The sequence below is a fragment of the Populus trichocarpa genome, chromosome 14 (genome assembly GCF_000002775.5).
Source record: "Populus trichocarpa isolate Nisqually-1 chromosome 14, P.trichocarpa_v4.1, whole genome shotgun sequence".
NCBI lineage: Eukaryota > Viridiplantae > Streptophyta > Magnoliopsida > Malpighiales > Salicaceae > Populus > Populus trichocarpa.
Genome location: NC_037298.2, coordinates 14,454,481 through 14,472,173, shown reverse-complemented (window position 1 = coordinate 14,472,173; position 17,693 = coordinate 14,454,481). Strand labels below are relative to the sequence as shown.

The following is a 17,693-nucleotide window of genomic DNA, read 5'->3' as shown; positions in this document are numbered from 1 at the left end:
GCTGTTGTACGGCAACAAACACTCAAGGAGCTTACTGCTCCTAACGTGGAAAATCAACCATTGTGCATAAACATCAACAATAATGTAAACTTTGACCTCAAATCTGGTTTTATACATTTGCTACCAACATTCAATGGTCTTGCGGGAGAAGATCCTCATACTCATCTCAAGGAGTTCTATATGGTTTGCGTTGGCATGAAACCGAATGGAGTTGACGAAGAACAGGTTAAGTTGAAAGCTTTCCCTTTCTCTTTAAAAGGGGCAACAAAGGCATGGTTTTTCTCTATTCTCCCAGGTTCCATTGGAACTTGGAATGCCATGAAGAAGATTTTCTTTGAAAAGTATTTCCCAGCATCTCGAGTTGCCAACATAAGGAAAGAAATATGTGGGATTTGACAATCTCATGGAGAGACACTTTCCGAGTATTGGGAAAGATTTGAGCAACTGTGCATTCAATGCCCTCACCATCAGATACTCGATCAACTGCTCATTTAATATTTCTATGAAGGATTGATGCCTACTGACCATAGTATCATTGATGTGGCAAGTGGAGGGGCATTGGTAGATAAGACACCCGAGGCTGCACGCCAATTGATCTCAAATATGGCAACCAACTTGAAACAATTTGGCTCGCTTAGAGACTTCGCAAACAAACGAGTAAATGAGGTAAGTATTTCTAACCTTGAAAATAAAGTTGTTGATCTTACTTCTCTTGTGTGTTCTTTGGCTTATGGAAATGTACAGCAGGTGAAAGTTTGTAGCATATGTTACTTACAAGGACATACCTCAGATATGTGCCCACCAATGTAAGAAGATTACATTGAACAAGTTCATACAGTTGATGGAGGATTCAACGGACAGCCCCAGCGTAAATATGATCCCTTTTGCAACACATACAATCCTGGATGGAGAGATTATCCAAACGTATGCTATGGGAACCCACCTCAACAAGGCAGTCAAGGTCGAGAGTTCCATCCCCATGGATTTCAGCCCTAACAGAATTATCAAGCAAGACAACCCCCTCCATTCACAAACTCTAATGTTATGGGGTCGTCATCTAGTGATGATCTTCGTGAGATGATGAAAACTTTGGCTTCTAACACTGTGACCTTGCAACAAAATGTCATGTCTTTTCAATAGGAAACAAGGTCAAGTATTCACAACTTGGAGAAGCAAATGGGGCAAGTAGCTTCAAGTGTGGGGAAATTGGAAGCACAAATGAATGGAAAATTTCCCTCTCAAGCATTGAATCCAATAGAGAATGTTAGTGTGATCATGTTGCGAAGTGGGAAAGAACTTGAAGAGAAAAGGTCGAAACAAATTGAGATGGAGGAAGAAGAAGAGATAGAAACCAAATTGAGTACAAAGAAGGAACATCCTCCTCTTCTACAAACTGAAACATCGACCAACACTCCAAAGGTAACTCCTCACTCAATGAATTCCAGTTTTAAAACAATTCCACCCTTTCCTGTGAGTTCTTCTAAGTCAAAGAAAGAGGACAAAGAAAAAGAGATTTTAGAGGTTTCAAGAAAGTAGAACTCAACATTCCTTTGCTTGATGCTATCAAGCAAATTCCCAAGTATGCCAAATTCTTGAAGGAGTTGTGTACTACCAAGAGAGCTTTCAAACTAAACGCTCATGAAATGGTAAGTATGGGTGAAGTTGTATCTGCTATTGTTCAAAAGAATATGCCTTTGAAGCAAAAAGACCCAGGTGTGTTTACTATCCCATGTGTTATTGGTAATGTTAGTTTCAAAAGGGCCTTGTGCGATTTAGGTGCATCCATTAGTGTTATGCCTAAACATGTTTATGATTCTCTTAGTCTTGAGCCTTTGAATAAAACTAGCATTGTAATACAACTTGCGGATCGTAGTTTTGTTTACCCACTTGGTGTGATAGAAGATGTCCTAGTCAAGATTGATAGTTTGGTCATTCCATGCGACTTTTATATTCTTGATATGGAACATGATTCTTGTGATTCATCAAACAGCACTCCTATATTGTTTGGGAGACCATTATTGAAAACTACCAATACAAAAATTGATTGTGGTAAGGATACTTTGTCTATGGAGGTAGGAGATGAAAAAATTGAATTTAATTTTCATGATGCAATGACATATCCTTATAGCAATGTTTATTCTATCACATGTTATGACCAAGTTGATAAGTATGTGCAACAAGTTTGTGATTTTGATAGTGAGGATGGATTAAGCGTAGCTTTGAGCTATGGCTATGATTTTACCAAGATAGAAGAGATAGAGAGGCATATATGTGTTCCCCAAAACATGCATAAATCAGCATTGGCTTTACAAGCTTTGCAAACTGTTCCTCATGATGTAGGAGTCATTCACCCCATCATGGACAGTGAATGGGTGGCGCCTATCCTTTTGGTGCCCAAAAAGATTGGAATTACGTTGGAAGAAATACAAAATGATGCTTATGAGAATGCAAGGATTTACAAAGAAAAGACTAAGAGTCTCTATGATTGAATGATTACAAGAAAAGAGTTTAATGTTGGAGACAAAGTCCTTCTTTATCATTCGCGTTTGAAACTTTTTCCTGGAAAGTTGCGCTCTCATTAGATTGGACCCTTTGTTGTTTCTAATATTTTTCCTTATGGTGTAGTTGAAATTACAAGTTTAGAAACCAACAAAGTACTTAAGGTCAATGGGCATCGCTTGAAACTTTTCTATGAAGGTTGGACGACAGAACTCACCGCTTTTGTGGAGTTAGCTGAACCAATCTATGAAGAATGAGCATGCAACATGTCGAGCCAATGACATAAAACAAAAGCGCTTACTGGGAGGCAACCCAACACAAAAAAAACAGATTTGCTTTCTTTTTCCCTTATCTTTTATTTTTCGCATTTTACTTTATTTTTGTCATTCTCCTATATTCCTTTTCTTTTATTTCAACATTGAGGATAATGTCGCCTTTTAAGTGTGGGGGTATTGGGAGAATGTTGGTTTTCTTATTTTGATTTTCTTTGTTGTTCTAAAAAAAAAAAACAAATTTTTATGTTTGATCTTTTGAACTCCTATTGGTTTATAAGAATGTGAGTATTATATATGAGAATTAATTGAGATAGATGAAGATATAAATCGAATGAAGGAGTGTGCATGCAAGTTTTAAGGTTTAATTGGTTTAGGGATTGACTTTGAGAATATGCCATGTTGACTTTATAGTGCTATACCAATGCAAACTTTTGAGCCTTCAACATTATATTCTTTGATTGTGCCTTCTTTCAATGATATGTATCTCTAGAACTTGCTTCATATCTTGTTGAGATTACATTCATATTACATATATACATGAAGATGATAAAGGCATTAGAAATTTTAACCACTTGAGCCAAAAAGCCAACCTAAAGCATATTATCCTTAGTGAGCCCCTTTTGAGCTTGTTTATCTTTACTTTGCTTTATCCATGTATATGCCTTAACTTTATATATGTTTTTCTTTTCCCCTGGCCAAGGATTAGTAGAGCATATACTTGTGATATCTCATGGAATTATAGTTGGAAATTATGTGAAAAGAAAGAAGAAGTAATGCTTGATGAAAAGATGGGCAAAGTTGCCAAAGGTAAAAAAAAAGAAAAAAAAAGAAAAAAAGAAAAAAGTGTTCCTTTATGTTCTTAAGATTTTATGTTGAAAGAGCTTGAAATCAAAAGAAGTTAAGCATTGGTGATTAAAGATGGAAAATTTATGTGATTTGATGGAATATCTTGTTTGAAATATTATTTTTTAGAATGCTTTACTTTCTTTGGTTTGAACCTTTTTTTTACTCTCTGTTACCTCACCTTAACCTTAGCCCCATTACAACCGGAAAATAAGACCTTTTGATTCATGCATTACTTGTAATATGTTAGTAATAGAGATGAGATTGAAGAGCAAGCTTATGGTAGAATATATTCATTGATTGAATTTGAGAGATTTAAACACATAAGCCCTAAACACATGAGTGTTGGAGTGTATATCAATGAGAGGACCTATCACTTTGGCATGGCATAGATTTCATTTAAATCCCGACAATTAATTGAGTTTTAAAGTTTGCATGTAAATAAATTCATGAAAATTTATACTCTTTATCCTTCTTGATTGTGTTCTTGTTTATAATGCATATATTCTTGGATAATGATGGGAGATTAGGAGATTAGTCATAGTAATTTGATTTAATTTAACTTCAATTTGATTTTACCTATCCTTTCTCGAGAACGAGCAAGAGCTAAGTGTGGGGATATTTGATGCAACCATATTATTCGATAGTTTCACCCACATTTAACTAGTGTTTTGCCTATGTTTTATATATAAAAAGTCTTGATATTCTTTATTTTATGTTTTGAAGGCACTTTTGGATGAAAGATGCAAAAAGGAGTAAATTGAAGGTAATTGACAGATTTAACTTTCAGTCGATGTTTTGTGCAGAGCATGAGCTCTAGAGGTCGAAATGAAGTGATTCTAGTGGTATTAAAAAGCTAACATCTATACCTTTCTTGAAATCTAAGGTAAGAAAATAAAATAAGGAAGAGCATGGAAATCGCAACCTTCAAAGTCAAATCTCGCAACCTGTCAATATTGACCTTTGGTCATTCCGACTTGAATATCTGGATTTACAGAAGTCCAATTGATGAAAACTCAATTGTTTTGGATTCTTGACTCAATAGCCTATCAATGATCCAAATTTTAGCCAAAAATGATGTCATATGAGGGAGATATGATTTTTCAAAGATGACAACTGAATTCTGCCAGCAACCAGGTTTCATGAAGAAACAAGTCCAAATTACGTTCCGAAGCATCTAAACCGATATCCAAGTTTTTATTTCAGCAATTTAGCTCCTCTAATAAACCTGAAATCATGCATTCCTCCTTCTTTTTGATTAGTTGTTCAACAAACATGCAAGGCTAAACTCGTTTGCTTGGTTGCAAGGACACAGAAACTTTCAGATTTCAAGAGCTGTGAGATTTATTTTACCTTTTCTTTTCAGTTTATATGATGAATATGTTTGTTCTTCTATGCTTATTTTTCCTATGATTGTTTATTTTAATTGCTAGAGCGGACTCTAAGTTATTATTGTAGACAATCTATTGCTAAGTTTGATATCAAAACCGGAGTTGTGGTATATAAACTTGTGAAGCAACTGAGTTTAACAATTATGGCGGATCTAGGTTATTAATCTTAGGGAGAACATTCAATCAAATCAAACATAGACTACAGACAGTTATGTTTTATTGATTAATCAACTTATCTAGTTTTTAAGGCTGCCATTGAATTAAATTACTAGTGCGGACATTGTGGTTGTTTGATGGTTAGAGTTAGTTATACAGCGGATCCGTTAACTAACCAATAGTTAAATATTCAGAATATAAGTTGATGTTTCGTTTCCATGATTAGTTCTGATTTCTGTAGGTGGATGTGTGCTTGCGATCAAGGTTTGTTCTCTTGATAATTTTCTGATTTTATTTAATTTCGCTTGATAGTTTTCTATTTTCTTTTGCTTTAGTCTAGATAACATCCAAAACCCCCCCAAATTGCATATCATCTAGCATAAAAATCTGACTTGAACCTTCCTCGTGGGATCGACCCCTTGCTTGATCTATACTATCTTGTATGTTATGTTTTAAAATAGGGTAATTAATTTGTGCGACCGCGATATCGCAACACTACTCCTGTTACTTCTTAGAAAAAACTTATTGCTTTGGGTTTGGTGCTCCCCAGGTTAAAGAAATGGCTGGATTTGTTCACAGCCCCTTGACTGGGCGATGGTCTCTATCTGACGATATTTCTGTGAACTTCATAACCTTTGGTACCAAAGACGGTCAATGATGAGAATTGCGTACAATGACAGCCATGCTGAATAAAAGATTTACTCTTAGGTATTTTATATACTCATTCTTTGCTTCTGTCTAGTCACAAATAATTTTCATCTTGCTCTCTTCGTTATTAGTACTGAATGTGAGCATAAAGAAACAAAATGCTTCAGAAACTGTCCTCAGACCCAAAATTTTAATCAGATGTATCAGATGCACAATTGCAGGCTAATCTGGATTTTGTTTGTGGATGAGGGATTGACCGTGGTCCGATCCAACCAGGTGGGGCTTGCTTTGAACCGAACACAATAGCATCTCATGCTGCTTATGCCATGAATCTCTTCTATCAAACTTCTGATAAAAATCCTTGGAACTGTGATTTCTCACAATCAGCCATTTTCTCTTCCAACAACCCACTGAGTTTTCTCATAACACTTCCTTTTTGGTTTTACTAATCCCTCTTCATGTTACTGCTTTTGCGCATAAACTACAGGCTATAATTCTTGCACACTTACCCTAGTGAGTGCACCTGAAGAGGACCCATGTACAGAGCCTTTTGGAGGTGATGGGTGCTTTATACCATTCTCTTTCTCACTTAAAATGTTGAAGCCATCATCTTTTTACTATTAAATTAGGGAGATTCAGAGTGAGTGTGTGTGTAGGCTTGCAAAGAAATGTTCATACAGTATTTTTTTTCTAGAACGACCTATCCTCCATGTATTTGTGAAATTAGTCGGTCAAGTTTCTTACAACTGAGTAATGCTTGAGGTTAAGCAGCAAGGTAGTGTGATTTAATCAATACAAACAGCAATAAAATATATATAGCCTTGTTGCAGGTGGTTAATAAAAAGATAAAAAAGGAAATGAAACCATAAAACACGAACTACATGAAAAATATATTTATAGCTTTATATATAATTATTTGCAGTTGTTTTTTCAGTCCTTGGAAAGTTATGGTGCGACGACAAACACTTGAAAGCTAGCTTGTTAACGTATATTTCCTCCAGCCCTAACAACTAACACTAAGAATTAATAGTCACAACCATTGCATCTGCTTATAAATTCTTTGAAGACAAGTTATCCTTCCAAGTTTCAAAGCTTCTCTGTAGAAATAAACATGCACAATTTTCCTTTATCTGAACCTACTAATACGTTGAAATCCTGTATTGAAAACTGAAAATCTAGAGGTCATTGAAAACTGAAAATCATGGGCACAACGTAGATGACGTTGGAATCCTGTATGTAGATCGTTAGGGGCCAAGTTCATGTTGAAAAGAAGTATTGAAAACTGAAAATCTAGAGGTCGCGGTTTATTAGTAGGTTCAGATAAAGGAAAATTGTGCATGTTTATTTCTACAGAGAAGCTTTGAAACTTGGAAGGAGAACTTGTCTTCAAAGAATCTATAAGCAGATGCAATGGTTGTGACAATGCTTAGTGTTAGTTGTTAGGGCTGGAGGAACTATACGTTAACAAGCTAGCTTTGAAGTGTTTGCCATCGTACCATAACTTTCCAATCGATTTGAGTTCATTTTATCCACATAACCCTAAGAAAAAAAAATAGTTATCTATTAGATTCGAATATATAGGATTAACCAAGGCAACAAAAAAAATTAATCAGTTTGGTTTGACTAAATTAATATACAAAAATATATTTTCACATGAATTCTAGAAAAGCCATGCTATTTTTTTAGAAGAGTTCGGACAATTAATTGCCAAGAATATATAAATATAAGAGATCATCAACTCAGTTCCTTTTTAGTCATCAAAATAACTGAAAAAACCGAACCAGATTGAACTCAAATCGGAAAAAACCGAGCCAAACTAATCAATTTGAATCGGTTTTTGTTTTAAAATAACTGAACTGAACCAAGCCAAAATAGCTTTGGGTCCAGTTGTCGCTGGATCTATCAAGTTGGGTCCTGCCCCACCAGGACCTGCCTAACCCAACATTATTGATCCTGCGTCAGGACTCAATCTCTTGGGTCCTGCGTCAGGACCCACTTTTCTTGGGTTGTGTCAGGACCCAAAGCACTTGGGTTCGGCGTTAGGACCCAAGCTATTGGGTCCTGCGTTAGGACCCAGTTTCCTTGGGCTGCGTCAGGACCCAAGGCTAATGGGTCCTACGTCCGGATCCAGTTCCCTTGGGCTGAGTCAGAACCCAAGGCTAATGGGTCCTGCATCAGGACCCATGGTTCTTGGGTCTTTGGTTTCTAAATATAATTATTTTTATTATAATTAAAAGTATTAATATAAAAATTATTATTATTTTTGTTATAAATATTATTATTTTTATTATAATTAAAAGTATTAATATTAAAAATAGTATTATTTGTGTTATAAATATAATTATTTTTATTATAATTAATATTATTAATAAAATAATTAATAAATTTGAAAAATAATATTATCAATATTGAAAAACAACCATAGATTTGATTTGAAGTGTAAAAATAATGATTATTATTATTATTAATAAATTTAAAAAAACTATTATTACTATTGAAGAAAAATCATAATTGTTTTTGAGAGATTAAAAAAAATAAAAATTTTGGCAGATAAATGAAATATTATTTAATATTATAAATATTATTGTTAGGTTTGACGTTGCAGTTAGATTAAATGCTTTTGAATCCAACATCGTAACCAGACCCAATGATTTTATAATGTTTTTCTATCTTATATTTTTATGATAATTTAAAAGATAACCTACCGCGCGGCGGAAGCCACAAACTAGTATATCGTAATTGGTTTCTATTTGAAGTTTCACCATCCATATGATATTCTATAATAAGAATATATCCGAAGTCATCTTTACGCTTCTGCCCTTGACTTGTAGCATATTCTATATTTAATGCCCACTCCAGTTTCAAAAAATGCAGAATAGAAACCGCTCCTCCTGAGCCATGGTGGTGCTTCCTTATACTGTTGCTTTCCTACTCCTTTCCTGCTTACAGACTGAAAAAATCGCAAGTAAGTTTGCTTCTCTTTCTATTTTAATTACCTCCTTCCATTTCTAAGGAATTTACCTTAACTGAGCTGTCTTCATTTCAGTCTATGAAAACAAAAAATGTTGTTGTTCTGTTTTGTCGTTTAAAAATTGATGTTTGATCATCTGCTTTAAATTTTGCTGCTTTTTGTGCAGACTCGCAATCATTCATCGGTATAAACTATGGCCAAGTTGCGGACAATCTTCCACCACCACCATCCACAGCAAAGCTTCTTCAATCCACTTCAATCCAAAAGGTCCAATTATATGGATCGGACCCCGCCATAATCAAAGCCTTAGCCAACACCGGAATTGGAATTGTTATCGGCACTGCAAATGGTGACATTCCAGGACTAGCCTCTGATCCCAATTTTGCTAAGAGCTGGATCAACACAAACGTGCTTCCCTTCTATCCAGATAGCAATATCATCCTCATCACTGTCGGCAACGAGGTCATGACTTCCAATGACCAGAATCTCGTGAACAAGCTCTTACCAGCAATGCAAAATGTACAGAATGCTCTAAATGATGCATCGCTCGGGGGTAAAATTAAGGTCTGCACAGTTCATCCGATGGGAGTGCTTAAGCAGTCTGAGCCACCTTCTTCTGGAAGCTTTGATCCAAGTTATGGGGATCTGATGAAGGGCTTGTTGGAGTTTAATAGTGCGAATGGTTCGCCTTTCGTAATCAATCCCTACCCTTACTTTGCCTACAGAAGCGATACAAGGCCTGAGACTCTTGCTTTTTGCCTTTTCCAGCCGAATGCAGGACGAATGGATGGAAACACTAAGATCAAGTACATGAATATGTTCGATGCCCAGGTGAGAGTAAATCAAATTGCAAGTGCGAAAATTTTGTATCAATAGATGATCTAATAAAAATGCACCTCCAATAACCTATTTAATTTATTGAAACAGACCGAGTCACTAAAAGCAACACCACAACCACCACCAGCAACCGCAGCCACCACCACCAGCACCGGCACTAACAACAATGACAGCAGCACGAGCACAAGCACGAGCACGGGCACGGGCACGAGCACAAGCACGAGCTCGAGCACGAACACCATCAGCATTTAATTAGGATTTTCAATTTATGTTTGTTGTATGGGTTTATGGGACTTTCTTTGATTTTCCTTTTCTTTTATGACTAGCATACTTAGAATAAGAAGCTGTAAAGAGACGATGAAGATGGGCTAAGGTTTTTCCCTTTATTTTATAAGTTTCTTTGTCGAATCTATTGTTTAGGTGTAAATTGAGCAAATAATTGGAAACTGAGTTCGGGGGGTATTTGTTGGTTGAGTATTATTATTAATGTTTTTTTAAAAAAAAACAATTCAGCTAAAGAGAAAAAGAAAAGAAAAGTTAAGTTTATGAGCTAGCTCTATTTACACTTTTACGGTGCACAACGTTTTTGGATTTGCCATTTAAGAAGGGGCTAAAAGCTCTTGGATCTGGTGTTACAAATAGATCCACTTAAACATGAGTAAATTTATTGTTATTATTAATCTTAAAAATATTATTATTTGTATTATAAATATTTTTAAGTTTATTATTATTATTATTATTAAAAATATTATTATTTGTATTATAATTAATATTGCTAATATTAAAAATATTATTATTTCTATTATAAATTTTATTGTTTTTATTATAATTAATATTATTAATATCATAATTAAAATTTTTAAAAATATATCATTAACTTTGAAAAACAGAATAAATTTGATTTCAAATGTAAGATTATTATTATTATTATCATTATTAGCATTATTATTATTAAATTAATAAATTTGAAGAAAAATATTATTATTATCAAAGAAAAACAATAAGTTTTATTTGAGAGGATTAGAAACTACAAAAACTTAAGTCAGATAAATTTAATATTATTATTAATATCATAAATATTATTAAATTTGAAATAAATTTTATTATTATAGAAAAAAACATAGATGTGATTTGAAGGGTAAAATCATTTTTTTTTAATTTTTAACTTGAGTATGGAAGGACATGTCAGACCCAAGTTGTTTGGGAGTGGCAGGGGGAAGACTCAAGTCCCTTGGGTATTGCAGCTTTCCCTAGCCGAAGACAATTGGGTCAAGAGTCAGACTATAGGCTAATGGGTCCGCCTCAGGATTCAATGTTTTTGGGTCTTGCGTCCTCACCTAAATGTAATGGTTTCAGATTGCAACCAAACCCAAGGTTTTTTAGTCTCTCATATAAGAGGGGTCCAAAGCTCTTAGACCTGGTGTTGTAGGCAGACCCACTTAAACTTGGGTAAGTTTATTGTTATTATTAATATTAAAAATATAATTATTTGTATTATAAATATTTTTAATTTTAATGTTATTATTTTTATTATAATTAATATTGTTAATATTAAAAATATTATTATGTGTTATAAATTTTATTGTTTTTATTATAATTAATATTATTAATATCATAATTAAGAAATTTTAAAAATATATCATTAATTTTGAAAAACAAACATAGAATTGATTTCAAGGGTAAAATTATTATTATTACTATTGTTATTATTATTATTATTATTTGAGCGGATTGAAAACTATGAAAACTTACATCATATAAGTTTAATATTATTATTAATACCATAAATATTATTAAATTCATTCATATTATTAAATTTGAAATGAATTTTAGTACTATAAAAAAACATATATGTGATTTGAAGGGTAAAATCAATTATTTTTATTATTATTAACTTGGGTCTGGAAGGGCATGCTAGATCTAAGTTGCTTGGGAGTGGCTAGGGGCAGACCCAAGTGCCCTGAGTCTTGTAGTCGTACCTGGCCCAAGACAATTGGGTCAAGAGTCAAACCCTAGGCTAATAGGTTCGCGTCAGGATCCAATGCTCTTGGGTCTTATGTCTTCACCCAACTCTAATGGGTTTAGAATGCAGCCAAACCCAAGGTTTTTGAGTCCATTTAAGAGGGGCCCAAAGCTCTTGAGCCTAATGTTCAACTAGACTTGGGTAAGTTTATTGTTATTTTCATAACTTATTCTTGGATTATTCTCAAATTCATTTTCTTTTTTTTCAATAAAAAAATAATCCAAAATAGTGTTGTTTTAAACCACATTGTTCTCCTTCTTCCCCTGCGTGCGCAGAGGCATGGAAGAAGGAGATTTTTAAAATCTTCCTTACCCACTCACTCTCTCCCCAGACTTGACACCATCCATACCCACCATACCCGACCAACATGATAAAGAAAAGAGAGGGAAACCTTAACTTACGCTTGGACAGGTAGGGTGCCCCCCCTGCTTCCTATAAATACAGGGGGGGGAACTAGAAATAGAGGGGGGGCAAGATTTTGAAGAAAGACAGAGAGAAGAGGGTGAAACAAAAGTGGAAGAGAGGAGATTTTAGGGAGGTGGACAAAAGTTTTGAGAGAGAGACAAAATAGAGAAAAGGAACAGAGGGGAGGAAGAATAGGAAAAAAAGAGGATGAGGAGATTGTTTTTGAAACAAGAGAGAAAAAAACAAGGGACGAAAAGAAGACAGGGGAAAGTAGAAGAGATAACAAAGAAGAACAGTAACCTCACTCTCCTTCTGGTCTCTCTCTCCGTCGTTTGAAACAGTGTCATTGTCAGCCTCTCGCCATCTTTCCCCCCCTACGGGCTGCGCTGCAACAATTGTGAAGAAAACGAAGAAAACGGTGCCTCTGCACAAAAGGGAAAAACAATAGCAATGATTGGTTTTTTTCACCGCTACCTGGAACCAACGCCCGATCGCCACCACCAGCATCGCCAACAACAACAACACTACCGTAAGAGGGAAGAACACCGTCTAAAACAGAAGAAGAATGAGAGAAGAGGAGGGAACGAAGAAAAACAGGAATAACATAGAGAAGCAGAGAAGAAGAAGAAGAACTGTTGACCGACCACCCTCAGCTCCCCAGTTCGCAACCGTAACACCACCACCACCAACAAGCACCACCATGAGCCCCCTTAGGTCAGCTTCCCGTTCTTCTTCGTCTTCTTCATCGCCTCCACTGTTTTGCAAGTGAACAGTAGAGAGATCCTCCACTGTTTATTGGCCTGGATAGCGCCGACCTAGACCAAAATGGTTAGGCTAGGTGCGACCCAGTCCAAAAAAATTTCAAAAAAAAAATCAAAACAAAATGTGTGTTTTTCCCACTTATTTTTTTTTATGAACTTTGCTTAATATTGGTTTGCATATTTAAACTGTAAAGATATAAATTTGGTATTAAAAAACCTGGTTTTCATCGAAACATTACAAAATATTATAAAACAAAAAAAAACATTTTGTTTTAATGCATACGACCAAGTCTCTCAAAGAAAAAAAAAATCATATCGTATTTTCATACAACAAAACTTCAAAAAATATATGTTTTAGCGTGTATTTTGGCTTTAATAACCAGTTTATTAAAGTTATGAGAACTAGACCAATATTTTAAAAATATCCCAAATTTTTTTTTGTTTTAGTATCTGTAATTACAAATTTATATGTAAAATGTATTCCTAACATTAAAAATGTAGTTTTTTTTTATTGATGTTAGAACGGTTAGGTTTTACCTGATAAGATAAGGATTTCTTTACTAAGGAGGACTTTTCTTAAACCTTCGACAGACCAATAATTAGAAAATACGACAAGACCTTAGTTTTTTATCAGACAATTAAATAATGTAGCTTACCCTAGGTAGGGTGTATTTGGGGTGTTAATACCTTCCCTTTATGCAACCAGTCTCTATGCCCGATCTCTAAGACTAGTTAGCGTTCTTAGTGACCAAAATATTAGGTGGTTACTCCCATTTCCCCTTCCCACTAATAAAAGACAATAATTCCTTGTCTCCTTATATTTTCCATATACATACGAGAGTGGACGATCACCATCAACACCGCGCGGGCACGTGCGATAGAATGGCGACTCCGCTGGGGACCCTATGGACTAAACTTTGTTTGTGTCTGATTTTTGTGTTATTGTTGGGTTTGTATGTTTGTTTTTTTCTATATACATTTTCCTTTTATTATTTATGCTTTGATTCTTGCACATATCGTTCACACATTGTATAGAATAGATTCATGCATCGTTTACTTTTTTGTGTGAGAGTTTACACTGAAAAACTTTAGGTTAAGTGGGGGACTAGCACCTTACCTTACAACTTTTAGTCAAGGCTTTTAAGTTTGTTTAAACCCTAATTGTTCGCTGAGTGCTTAGACTGGTAATGATTGGTCCACAAGCCATCCCATTACCTACTGCGCCCCTACATTGCCTTCATGAGGGTGATCACTAGGGCAACAAAAGACCCTTTTGAGACTAGGTAGAAAGCCTACCCATCATGTAATGTCCCCAAAGCCTATCCTTAGAGTATAAGCTCCCTAAATAACAATCCATATCCAATGAGCATGTACAAACATTTACATCCATTCATTGTAAATAACATACATACATGCACCAGTTTGAAATATAGGTCTCCAAAGAATCTACAACACTCGACTCCAAGCAAGAAACATGGAAGATGAAGAGTGTGCTCACCATGATGCCCATTTTCAAGAAGAGTTGGAGTCTTTGAAGACAAGCGTGGCTCGCCTCACTGGCTTACTCGAGCAAATACTGGGAAATACCTCTGGTGAAGGTCCTTCTAACCGACCTGTCACCTTCAATCAGACTCTGACAACAGCTCAGCCCAAAGAAAGAATGAGTGAACATGGTCAAGAGCCTCAATACAATCCAATGTTTATGCAGTCAGCGATACATGCACCAACCCTAGCAGTCATGAATGTATTTGCCAACGAGTCCCACAAGGCCAAGTCATCTGATAGCATCGATCAAGATAAAATGGTAGCGCTGGAGGCTAGAATTAGAGTCATCGAAAGGGTGATTTATATGACCCAATACGAGTAGCAGAGATGTGTTTGGTCCCAAATGTGATTGTCCCATAGAAGTTTCGTGTTCCTGAATTCATCAAATATAGTGGAACATAATGCCCCATGACCCACCTCAAGTCCTACTGCAATAAAATGGCAGAAGCAGTACATGATGAAAAACTACGGATGCACTTTTTTTAGGATAGCTTAAGTGGGGCAACATTGAGTTGGTACATGAGATTGGATAATACAAAGATCCGAAGATGGAAAGATCTGGTAGAGGCTTTTGTCAAGTAGTACAAGTACAACATGGGCATTGCTTTCGACAGAATTAGCTTGTCCAATTTGAAGAAAAGGGACAAAGAAAGCATAAGGGAATAAGTTCAAAGATGGCAGGAATCGGCTGCTCAAGTGCATCCCCCACTTCAAGATAAAGAGATGGCTAATCTATTTGCTGATACCCTCAAGGCACCATACTATGAACATGTGATGGGCAACTTAGCTCAGCAATTCACTAATATTGTGGCAGCATGTGAGCGCATAGAGCAAGGCATCAAAAGTGGTAGAATTTATGCACCCACTAAGAAAAGCGGCTTTGAAGGGAAGGAGGTCAACCATGTTAGAGATGGCTACAGGGGTAGGAAAAACCCATCCCAAAACTACCACACTCCATCCCAAATTACCAACATTAAAAAACCTGAGCCCCAAAACTTTCAAGCCAAAAGCCAAATTGGAAATTACCAAAGCGTCCAAGAACAACTACCTCTATCACTACTACCCTTCAATGAGATGTACCAGAAGCTGTTAAGCATTGGGCATATAAGTCCCGAACCTCTGGCACCTTTGCAGCCACCTTACCCCAGCTGGTACAAGCTGGAGCTCACTTGTGAATACCATACTGGTATTCCTGGACATAACATTCATACTTGCAACGCCTTCAAGAGAAAGCTTCCACAATTAATCAAGGCAGGGTGGATAACATTTGAAGACACTCCTAATGTGAACACGAACCCTCTACCTAATCATGCTTGAAGCGGTGGATTAGAAATGCACTAGCGATGGAATATCCAGGAAATTTGAAAGCACTGATGGTTAAGGCAGGGTGTGAAAAAGGCAACATAAATTTTTGAAGGGCTCAAATTTATACCATAGTTTTTTGTCCCCAACATCAATGAGACCTCTACAAGAGTTGTTGTGGGGAGGCTAGCCCAAGAGGAGATTTACCAAAATAAGAGGATGAAGCCTGCCCTATTATTGTCTTTTGTTTGATCATGTCTATTTTAACTTGTTTCAGTCTAGTTAGTATTTTTGCTCATAACACAACAAAATTTTATGTGTCAAATGAGCCCTTCTTATTGAAAAGATCATGTGTTTTCTTAATACTCATACTGTGCCTCCATTTTCGTTGTTGTTTCATGCCTACATAAGCACACTCTTTACTCATAAAACCATTACACCAAGAATTCTTCATTGTGTTTTCAAAAATATGCATGATCTCACACGTTCACAAGGATTGTTGGGAATTCAAAGTTTTAGTACAAAAATAGAAATCATAGTTGTGCTTGTCCAAACAAACAAGTTCTGGAAATTCAAGTGAATAATTAGAAAACCTTGAGATGACTCCAAAACTAGGTTTTAACTAAATGAATAATGAGAAACCATTTTGCATACTCACATGAAAGCAAGGCTTACCGATCCTAAATGCATGCATTTGAAATGAAGAAAAGTCATCTTTGATAATCCTTTCACGAGGCTAAAATATATCCTTTGCAATCCCCTTTTAAGTCGAGTAATGTTTTTCATAAATAACATTAGCTAGGATCACATCCCATACTGGGGGGTAAGTGCGAGAGATATTCAAAAATCCTCAATAATTAAAAGTGACACAAATAACACTGGGGGCATGAAAGAAAATTCTTAATGATCAAAGGTGCCCAAACAAAGCCGGGGGCATGAAGAAAATCCAAACGATCTAAAAGATTTAAGCTTTCCACAAAAATAACTGATATGATGATGCTCAACCAAGTGAAGAAAGAAAATAAAAAACAAAGAGAAAAGGCCCAAGCTCGACACTAGTGGGCATGATGGATCATTTTGGAAAAAATGCAAAAGACAAAAGGTCAGGAAACAAGCACTAGTGATTCTTAGTCTTGAAATCTCTTAAACACCTTCTGAGCCTACAAGTATCATTTTCTTCATAACCAAGAGTCAAAGCCTACATTACGTGCCTAATTAAGCCCTTTTTCTGATCAACGGTAGGCAATCTGAATCGGTAGGCAATGTTTTCTTATAAGAAACAAGTCATTATTCATACAATCAAAATGAATGCTTTGAAGATCGGTTGACACCAACAGGGCCTCTGTAATCAGCATCTATGACACTAGCATCCACATCAATCGAGTGCTTCCATGCCAATCCTGATCTAGGTGTTAAAATAACAAAACTCAATTTTAGAAACAAAACCAAACCATCTATGAACATAAATTAAAAGGTACAAAGTGATATTTACCAATACGAGCATAAGTTCCTTCAGGTATAGCAAAGCTCAAATCTGTAGGGATAAGGGCTTTTCCTCTAGCTGGAACCCCTGTCTCTGAGGCACTGTGCAACACTAGAAACAAAAACCCATGAATTTGCTAATAATCCTGCATCCTTCGAAAAACAAAAATACTAAAAGAGGGTTTTGCTTAATACCTGGAGAGATCATAGCCAGAGGCAAGCATAGAGCATTTAGAGAGCAAAGTGTGCTTTCAGAGAGCTTTTTCACTTTCAGGAGAGATGATGGGATTGAAGCGGCTTCGTGGATGCCATTTTGTTGGAGCATGGGGATTTTATGAGAAGGCTCTTTGATTTCAGGGCTGTTGTTTCGTAATTCTGCTTAGGGCATTTTGAGGACTTGTGGGTTCGGATGATAACAAAATGGGAGTTGAGAAGATCAAAAAAGGGAGAGATTTTGGGGATTAAGTAGATAGAGACTCGCCCCTGGCAGGGATTTGCAATTGATGGTTGCAATTGATGGTGCCAGATGCTCTAGTCATGTTTTCGTGGTGTATA

At 35.9% G+C, this 17,693-nt stretch overlaps 2 protein-coding genes and 1 pseudogene across 2 annotated transcripts; 2 read left to right on the top strand and 1 right to left on the bottom strand.

The window, feature by feature from the left end:
- The window catches only part of LOC112324168 (glucan endo-1,3-beta-D-glucosidase-like), a 160,933-nt pseudogene extending 154,672 nt beyond the window's left edge, over positions 1 to 6,261 (top strand).
- Positions 6,262 to 8,686: 2,425 nt separating this feature from the next.
- On the top strand, positions 8,687 to 10,082 carry LOC7455678 (glucan endo-1,3-beta-glucosidase 7). Its single transcript, XM_002321240.4, has 3 exons — positions 8,687 to 8,777; positions 8,950 to 9,614; positions 9,711 to 10,082. Exons 1-3 carry the CDS (start codon positions 8,711 to 8,713, stop codon positions 9,870 to 9,872), a joined length of 894 nt encoding a protein of 297 aa, XP_002321276.3. The 5' UTR covers positions 8,687 to 8,710; the 3' UTR covers positions 9,873 to 10,082.
- A 6,873-nt stretch (positions 10,083 to 16,955) lies between these two features.
- LOC112324167 (deoxyuridine 5'-triphosphate nucleotidohydrolase-like) lies at positions 16,956 to 17,463 on the bottom strand. The gene is made up of 3 exons (XM_024585818.1): positions 17,334 to 17,463; positions 17,149 to 17,250; positions 16,956 to 17,056 (listed from the first exon to the last, which is right to left on the bottom strand). The coding sequence occupies exons 1-3, from the start codon at positions 17,461 to 17,463 to the stop codon at positions 16,956 to 16,958; spliced, it is 333 nt and encodes a 110-aa protein (XP_024441586.1).
- Between the last annotated feature and the right edge of the window lie 230 nt (positions 17,464 to 17,693).

What these genes read in the sequence shown, in the direction of transcription:
- LOC112324167 (XM_024585818.1), bottom strand. Translation starts at nt 17,463, where the DNA reads ATGCTCCAACAAAATGGCATCCACGAAGCCGCTTCAATCCCATCATCT. An exon ending in TCTGGCTATGATCTCTCCAG is followed by an intron (nt 17,251 to 17,333) that starts GTATTAAGCAAA and finishes TTTTGTTTCTAG; the next exon opens with TGTTGCACAGTGCCTCAGAG. An exon ending in AGGAACTTATGCTCGTATTG is followed by an intron (nt 17,057 to 17,148) that starts GTAAATATCACT and finishes CACCTAGATCAG; the next exon opens with GATTGGCATGGAAGCACTCG.
- LOC7455678 (XM_002321240.4), top strand. Translation starts at nt 8,711, where the DNA reads ATGGTGGTGCTTCCTTATACTGTTGCTTTCCTACTCCTTTCCTGCTTA. An exon ending in ACAGACTGAAAAAATCGCAA is followed by an intron (nt 8,778 to 8,949) that starts GTAAGTTTGCTT and finishes CTTTTTGTGCAG; the next exon opens with ACTCGCAATCATTCATCGGT. An exon ending in TGAATATGTTCGATGCCCAG is followed by an intron (nt 9,615 to 9,710) that starts GTGAGAGTAAAT and finishes TTATTGAAACAG; the next exon opens with ACCGAGTCACTAAAAGCAAC.